The 9,281-nt window shown below is 39.8% G+C and overlaps 1 protein-coding gene across 4 annotated transcripts in view; it reads left to right on the forward strand.

Moving 5' to 3' along the window:
* Positions 1-7,931, forward strand: part of ZBTB37 (zinc finger and BTB domain containing 37) — an 18,672-nt gene extending 10,741 nt beyond the window's left edge. For all 4 annotated transcript variants that reach the window (XM_017866941.1, XM_017866938.1, XM_017866942.1 and 1 more), the window contains one exon: positions 6,121-7,931. In XM_017866941.1, the coding sequence (XP_017722430.1) occupies positions 6,121-6,609 (489 nt within the window). In that variant the 3' untranslated portion in view covers positions 6,610-7,931. The remainder of the gene's footprint in view (positions 1-6,120) is intronic.
* Positions 7,932-9,281: the final 1,350 nt, after the last annotated feature.

A 9,281-nucleotide genomic window follows, 5' to 3' on the forward strand; every position in this document is an offset into this window, starting at 1 on the left:
CGCCCGCCACCTCGCCCGGCTAGTTTTTTATATTTTTTTAGTAGAGACGGGGTTTCACCGGGTTAGCCAGGATGGTCTCGATCTCCTGACCTTGTGATCCGCCCGTCTCGGCCTCCTAGAGTGCTGGGATTACAGGCTTGAGCCACCGCGCCCGGCCTTGACATAAATTTCTTACACCTGTATAAAAGTTCTTGAGTTACTTGGATATAAATTCACCATTTAGGCTGCGTGCAGTGGCTCACAACTGTAATCCCAGCATTTTGGGAGGCTGAGACGGGTGGATTGCTTGACATCGGGAGTTCAAGACCAGCCTGGCCAACATGGTGAAACCCCTTCTCTAGTAAAAATACAAAAACATTAGCCAGGCATGGTGGCAGGTGCCTGTAATCCCAGATGCTTGGGAGCTGAGACAGGAGAATCGCTTGAACCTGGGAGGCGGAGGTTTCTGTGAGCCAAGATCGTGCCATTGCCCTCCAGCCTGGTCAGGAAGAGCAAACTTCATCTCAAAAAAAAAAATTCAGCACTTGTTCTCTTTCTTGGCTTCCTGACCCCACTTTCTACATGAAAAGCCCCCCCCCATTGCTTCTCTGTACTTTAAGATTAAAGATTAAGTAGGTTTAATCCATCCAAAATCCAGCAGTGTCTTAAGGGTTTAGCATGAATCACATCAAGAAAAATGGTCTTGACTCAGGAGATTGCAAACAAGGGATGGAGAGTTCCTAGCTTCTTCAGGATTTTTGCATAAATCATTTCAGAGTTGTGGAGATGCCCTAAAAATTAAATGTGTATATGCATGGGTATGTAGGTTTTCTTTTGGGGGTCAATGGAATAGAGGGAGAAGGGTAGGGGACAAGTTTTTGGGACAGAAGATCTGCCCCAATAGGTAATAGGGAAAGGAGAACACAAGAGAAAGGATGGTTCAAGATGCCCACTTTTAAGAAGAGAGCTCCCCAATCTAATGTTTCAGATTTTTTACCAGGTACAGAACCTTCTGTCAAAGATGCTTTGCCAGTTTTTCTCTCAATACAAGAAGAAGTTTGTAAACCCCAAAAGAACATGGAGAAATAATTTGCAACAATCGGCTGGGTGAGGTGGCTCACACTTGTAATCCCAGCACTTTGGGAGGCCCAGGTAGGTGGATCACCTGAGGTCAGGAGTTCGAGACCAACCTGGCAAACATGGTGAAACCCCATCTCTACTAAAAGTAAAACATTAGCCGGCCATGGTGGTGGGCACCTGTAATCTCAGCTACTCAGGAGGCTGCAGCAGGAGAATCACTTGAACCTGGGAGGCAGAGGTTGCAGTGAGCCGCGATCATGCCACTGTACTCCAGCCTGGGCAACAAAGCGAGACTGTCTCAAAAAAGAACATGAAGAAAGACCAGCACGTTATATTTACACAAACTAGGCCACCTAGCAATGACCAACTCGGTGAAGTCCTCCAAAGCCCAGACAAATACAATGACTAACAGGGTGTGGGGGAAAGCATTTAGGGGAAACAAGAACATGGGATCAGACACATGCTACCCAAGTGCGTTTTATTGCATTTGAGAGACCATGTTTTCTTACTTTCTTTGTATCTCTGACATTGTCTTCTTAGGTGCCTGATTAATAGGAGTTTTATCTCTAAGTAATTCTAAGTAACTAAGTTTACTTAGTAGTTGCCCAATAAATAGGCACCTACTAAATAGGGAGTTATTTAGTTACTTGTAAAATCCTTAATTTTGCAGATCCTTCAAAAATATTAATACACCAAATCAGATGACTTTTTAAGGCCCTTCAGTTAACTTTGGGTCTGTGGTTAGTAACTGAAAATTAGAATGGCAGAAGGCTTCGAAGTCCACGTAAGGAATCTAGACTGATGTTTGTTTTAGAAAATTTGGAAACCTTCCATTTATATGGAGGTTTCATATAAATTATATGGAATAATTCATTAAGAAATAGCTATTGAGCCAGGCACTGATCAAATTCCTAGATATTTGGCAGTGCAGAATGTCCCTGTGCTTACAGCAGAGTTTACAATCAAATAGGTAATTGCCAAGTGAGAGGAATGAAATAATCCACCTCTTGGCAACAGAGAGAACCAGGAGGAAGCGATTTTGCCTTTGCTTCTTTTAAAGTTTAAAACAATAAAACTACAAAAAGTATATTGCTGCCATTGACAAGGACCCAATCTACATTTTGTGGTGTTCGTTCTTCTATTGGAACTTCACTCCAATAATTTTTTGGATGAGGCTGATCATAATATGTGATGTTTGTGCTTACAGTTTATCACTGATTACTAAAATGCATTTACTTTCTGCATGTGGAAATACTAATACATTACCTTCCTTAGAGTTGGGAAGATTTTTTTTCTTTTTCTTTTTCTGTTTTTTTTTTTTGATTATACTTTAAGTTCTAGGGTACATGAGTACAACGTACAGGTTTGTTGCATATGTATACATGTGCCATGTTGGTATGCTGCACCCGTTAACTCGTCATTTACATTAGGTATATCTCCTAATGCTATCCCTCCCCCATCCTCCTACCCCACGACAGGCCCCGGTGTGTGATGTTCCCCACCCTGTGTCCAAGTGTTCTCATTGTTCAATTCCTACCTATGAGTGAGAACATGCAGTGTTTGGTTTTCTGTCCTTGAGATAGTTTGGTCAGAATGATGGTTTTCAGCTTCATCCATGTCTCTACAAAGGACGTGAACTCATCATTTTTTATGGCTGCATAGTATTCCATGGTGTATATGTGCCACATTTTCTTAATCCAGTCTATCATTGATGGACATTTGGGTTGGTTCCAAGTCTTTGCTATTGTGAATAGTGCTGCAGTAAACATAGATGTGCATGTGTCTTTATAGCAGCATGATTTATAATCTTTTGGATATATACCCAGTAATGGAATGGCTGGGTCAAATGGTATTTCTAGTTCTAGATCCTTGAGGAATCGCCATACTGTCTTCCACAATGGTTGAACTAGTTTACAGTCCCACCAACAGTGTAAAAGCATTCCTATTTCTCCACATCCTCTCCAGCACCTGTTGTTCCTGACTTTTTAATGATTGCCATTCTAACTGGTGTGAGATGGTATCTCATTGTGGTTTTGATTTGCATTTCTCTGATGACCAGTGATGATGAGCATTTTTTTCATGTGTCTGTTGGCTGTATGAATGTCTTCTTTTGAGAAATGTCTGTTCATATCCTTTGCCCACTTTTTGATGGGGTTGTTTGTTTTTTTCTTGTAAATTTGTTTGAGTTCTTTGTAGGTTCTGGATATTAGCCCTTTGTCAGATGGGTAGATTGTAAAAAGTTTTCCCATTCTGTAGGTTGCCTGTTTACTCTGATGGTAATTTCTTTTGCTGTGCAGAAGCTCTTTAGTTTAATTAGATCCCATTTGTCTATTTTGGCTTTTGTTGCCATTGCTTTTGGTGTTTTGGTCATGAAGTCCTTGCCCATGCCTATGTCCTGAATGGTATTGCCTAGGTTTTCTTCTAGGGTTTTATGGTTTTTGGTCTAATATTTAAGTCTTTAATCCATCTTGAATTAATTTTTGTATAAGGTGTAAGGAAGGGATCCAGTTTCAGCTTTCTACATAATGGCTAGCCAGTTTTCCCAGCCCAATTTATTAAATAGGCAATCCTTTCAGAGTTGGGGAGATTTATTAGGGTATTTTTATCCTCAAGGTTATAAATAATATGAGTTTGTAATGTTTAATAATAGCTAATGTTTATTCAGCACTTTAGTGTATTAACTCATTCAATGCTCAGAGCAACTAGTGAGGGACATTCTGTTACTATATTCACTTTACAGGTGAGGAAACTGAGGAATAGAAGTGTTAACTAACTTGCTCCAAGTCACACAATAAATGGAACTCACATTTGAACACAGGTTCCAGCATCCTTAATTGCTATGTAATATTATGCATTCATTGCATAATATTTTAGGACCATTGAAGGTCCTAAAAGTTACCACTGTGTTTAGAAAAAAGAGTACTGTTATCATGTTCATTTCTCATGAGAATCCTCTAAAACTGGCAAATCGTATGATAACCTTTGTACCTTATGGATGAGAAGACAGCCTTAGATATTTTGTCCTTGGTCACCCAAGACCTTTAGTGGGATGATTCCTCATTCTTTATTTGAATTCAGTTTTTATTATCCAGGGAAATGAAGCAGAAAGAAATATTGATATAAAACAAATAAAATAATCTTAAAACCTCAGTCTTAGTATTCAGCACTTGACTTTACATACTGCTTCCCAAACCGGTTGAGAACTGCCTGTATTGGAAATGCTGAATAGCACCGTCAGCATAGGAGGGGACAAAACACATCTTTAGAAATTGAAAGAGCAAAAGATCTTCTATAGTGTCTATCTTAGGGGAAAAAGCACAGGCACAAGATTAATTGCTAACTAGATGAATCTTGCTCCAGTTACTCCAGAGTCAACTTTGACATTTTCTTCTCTTTGGTACTTTATCTTCTGTTAAACGTATAATTCCCTCCTACATATTTAAAAGGTTTTATCCCCTAATATAATGACTTCAGAAGTCAGTCATTATTAAGTCAGGGTAAAAAAACAATTTCCGATTGATTTTTTAAAATACAGAATTTTGAACAAAAAGCATTTCTAAATCCAAAGATTTTTTTGTTTGTTTTTTTGAGATGGGGTCTTGCTTTGTCACCCAGCCTAGAGTGTAGTGGCATGATAACAACTCACTGCAGCCATGACTTCCCAGGCTCAAGTGATCCTCACACCTCAGCCTTCCCAAGGATCTGGGACTACAGGTGCGCACCATCACACCCAGCTAATTTTTTTATTTTTATTTTTTGTACAGATGGAGTCTTGCTATATTGCCCAGGCTGGTCTCAAACTCCTAGGCTCAGGTTATTCTCCCACCTCAGCCTCCCAAAGTGCTGGGATTATAAGCATGAGCCACCACACCTGGCCTTAAATCCAAGATTTTTAAGTAATTTATTGAAAGGAATATGTTCATACTGCTTCCCAGTTTTCAGATAAAAGACACCCATGCCCTCAAACAGTTTACTCTAAAGTCAGTTAAACTTTCAGTAGTCTTCAGAGTGAAAATAATATGTTCATATGATACTGAAATATTTTACATAAAAAGGAATACTGTCACCTACAAATTGTATACATTTTTATAAAGCTAGCTACTGCTAGATTAAAATGTGGTATTAATGATAATGTCATAATTTATAATATGTTGCCATTATATATTCTATACTATCTGATATAGTAAATGGTAGCCATTAGCCACTTGTCACATGTGGCTATTTAAATGTAAATTGTAATTAATTGAAAGCACTTAAAATTGTAAAAATTACTCAGTTGTATTAGCCATATTACAAATACTCAATAGCCACAGGTGGCTAGTGGCTACTGTAATGAATGGGGTAGGTTATAGAGCATTTTCATCATCATAGATAGTTCTGGCTGGGCGTCATGGCTTACACCTGTAATCTCGGCACTTTGGGAGACTGAGGTGGATAGATTGCTTGAGTCCAGGAATTCAGAACCAACCTGGGCAACATGGCAGAGCCTCATCTCTGCAAAAAGTACAAAAATTATCTGGGAGTGGTGGTGCGTGCCTGTGGTCCCAGCTACTCAGGAGGCTGAGATGGGAGGATCATCTCAGCCTGGGGAGGTCTAGGCTGTAGTGAGCCGTGATCACACCACTGCACTCCAGCCTGAGTGAGAGACCCTGTCTCAAAACAAAACAAAAACATAGTTCTTTTAGACCAGCACTGCCTTAAGTACTTGATTGTCTGGAATATAATTGTAAGATTAGGATCCAGGGTGTGGTATAAGTGGGCTCAGTTTCTCCTCAGATTACTGTAAAATAGTACATTCAGCAGGGGTTTAATAAGCATCCAGTTTGTTAGCCAGACATTAACTTTACTGTGTTGTTCTTTTATAGTAATGGAGTAGAGTATTCTCAATTTTGAAAAAATTATTATGGTAATATCTTTACTTTTTGGTAATAATTTTCTGTTTGGTTCTCCACTGAAAATGTACATATATCTTAGTAACAAGTAAAAATAGATTTGATTGCTTTTAATATGTATGCTTAATAATATTTGTTCTTTCTTGGTTATTTTCCTTACCTGGTACAGGTAGAAGAGTCAGCAATGATGGGAGTAAGTGGCTATGTGGAGTATCTCCGAGAGCAGGAAGTATCTGAGCGGTGGTTCCGGTACAACCCTCGTCTCACCTGCATCTATTGCGCCAAATCCTTCAACCAGAAGGGAAGCCTGGACCGCCACATGCGCCTACACATGGGGATCACACCATTCGTCTGCCGCATGTGTGGCAAGAAGTATACCCGGAAAGATCAGCTGGAGTATCATATCCGCAAGCACACAGGCAACAAGCCCTTTCACTGTCATGTTTGTGGCAAAAGTTTCCCCTTCCAGGCCATCTTGAATCAGCACTTTCGCAAAAACCACCCTGGCTGTATACCCCTGGAGGGGCCTCACAGCATCTCCCCTGAAACAACTGTCACATCTCGAGGACAAGCTGAGGAAGAGTCACCTTCACAGGAAGAGACACTTGCTCCTGGGGAAGCTGCCCAGGGCTCTGTGTCCACCACTGGGCCAGATTGAAACATCCGGGGGGGGGGCTGACCCTCTTCCCCTTTGAGCCATAAGCAGCCAGCATCAGAGCCATGGGCTGATATTTAGATTCACAAAATGCCACATCACTAGGCCAGAAGACACTCCCAAGATGTTGCCAAACTGGAGGATCAGCAACATACACAAAAGCACTAAAGGCTCTTCTCTTCTTATTGCCCACCTCACACTTTGGAAAATAAGCAAATCAACTTTCTAATTCAGGGATCAACAGCCTTGGTTTGTTAACTTTATAAGAAAAAAGGTTTTTTAACAAAATGATACGTGGTCATTTATCTACCAGTCATGTTTGAACACTGTACTTCGGTCCATATCATCTTGGTGGCTATAATTGCCCAGATCTAAAAAATGCAGCAGGAGCCTCGACCATCTGAAGCAGCCAGCCACAAGAGAGAAGGAGGTAGTCATAATGGTGATGAGAAGGAGAAATTTCTCCTCTTCCTTCCCTGCCATAACATGCATTTTTGTGTTTCAAGAAAAAACAAATGAATACTGGTGGTTCTTACTTTGAAAGGTTAGACTTTATCTTTCCCCTGGCTAGGCATCTAATACTTTTCCTGGTTATTTCATATAATCAGCCATCTTGAAGCAGTATTCTAGCGGACAGCATCACCTGAAGCACTTGGCAACTGGAAGTGAAATGAGCAGCAAAGTGTATGCAATAGGTACTGCTACATTTGGGGGCTTGAGTGTTGTGTTGAGGAAGAGAAGAGCAGGGAGGGAAGTGTTTTTATGTTTTGCAAATATCGAACAGCACAGAGCCGTACTGCAACTTCCTGACTGGTATTTGTAAACCATAGTGCTACACATCCTTGGGGAATGGCTCTAGTTCAGGTGAATTAATGTGTTAGGCTGACTACCAAAGTTTCATCCAGTCTCTTTGGCTCCTGTTTTCACATTCAGCAATATTGTACATCAGAAATGTCACTTTCCAGTGAAATGAGCCTGGATTGTATTTTTAAATCCACAGGTCATATTTGATAACTTTTATATGAAGTTTTAAACATGTTTTTTCTGCAGTATTGTGGTTGAAGAAATTCAACACTATGATTCTTACTGCAACCACAATTTCATTTCCTTATACATATGTAATAGTTTATATTTTCAGGCATATAGAAAAACCTCACTTAAACCTATGTCTCGGGTCTGCAAACCTGGTAATTCATAAACCAACCATCAGCAACTAGCTGGTGACTCCAAGAGCTTTGCTTTTTAATAATATACTACAGGGCACTTATCAGAAAACATCATGCAGAATCATGTTGCAATAAATGATCAAAGGATCAGTTTTGATCAGGTTTGGTTACTTAGTCATTCCTAAGATTTTTAAAACTTCAAGGGACCCTTTTAGTAGTTCTGGGTATTTCTAAGATTCTTAATCCAGCACTGAGAGAAAGAACTTACCAAACATGTAGAGATTTAGAGACCCTGTCTTTCATGCAATGAGAGAAGGAGGAATATTAAGGGTTGTGGGCAAATAGATGCTTATAACTTACAGTGCAAGTTGAAAAATCCCTAGCTTCTCTTGATGGAGCACTAGTTGGTGGGATTCTTTTAAGTATTTAAGTATGTAATGGTTTAAGAAATTGTTTCAATGCAGAGGCATAGATGATTGTAAAAGAGGTTTGGGAGAGGGGCAGGTTGTACCTGTACTGGTGAACCATTTGTGAGAATGTTAGTCATGTGCTCCTTTCCTGAGATTGCTTTGTGGTATGTGAAAAGGTGGGTAGAAAAGAATGAAATTTCTTTGAGATAAGAAATTAGAATGCAAAGGGTAGATCCTAAGCAATCTGAGAATTGTACATGTGCATAAAGTTGCACCCTCTCACAAGAGAAAGGTTATTTTCTCTTCTGAAAAAGCATAGAAATGCATCTTTTATGGGAAGATAATGTTGCTACCATTTAATAAGAGCCTACCCTTAAAGGCAGCATTGAAACTATTTTGTCTTTAGAAGACATAGACTGGTGCATCCCCCTCCTTTTTAGTTGGGCAACAGCATGATAGGGAAAAAAACTGTCTTCTAAAGCCGTCTTTAGGGACTGGCTATGGTCTGTGGCATAGAAAAGGTAAAGTTGAATTACACTAAAATCCTTAGGGAAACAACTGGTAATAAGGTTTTCAGTGGACAGATTTTGCCATTACTAAATAGGCAGTGAGGTGAGAAGTACAGATTATGCTGCTTTGGATGGAGCTTTTAAGCCTACCAAAAAACGTTAAGTCCATCCTACTTTTGAAAATAGTATGCTAGAAAGTTGTTTCTTTTTCTTCTTTTTTGTATTTTTTAGAGACGGTGTCTAGCTCTTGTCACCCAAACCAGAGTGCAGTGGTGCAATCATAGCTCACTGTAATCTTGAACTCCTGGGCTCAAGCGATTCACCTGCCTCAGCCTCCAGGTAGCTAGGACTATAGGCATGCACCACTATGTCTAGCTAATTTTTAAATTGTTTTGTAGAGACAGTGTCTCTACAAAATTTGCCTAGGCTGGTCTTGAACTCATGGCCTCAAGTAATCTTCCCACTTTGACCTCCCAAAGTGCTAGGATTACAGGCATAAGCCAGTGAACGTGGCCTGGAAAATTCTTTGTTGCTTTGTTAGTTTCTTAGATTATATGTGAGAAAATGGAGCTTTTTAAACTATTACCAAA

The sequence above is a fragment of the Rhinopithecus bieti genome, unplaced genomic scaffold, assembly GCF_001698545.2.
Source record: "Rhinopithecus bieti isolate Rb0 unplaced genomic scaffold, ASM169854v2 scaffold_1853, whole genome shotgun sequence".
Classification (NCBI taxonomy): domain Eukaryota; kingdom Metazoa; phylum Chordata; class Mammalia; order Primates; family Cercopithecidae; genus Rhinopithecus; species Rhinopithecus bieti.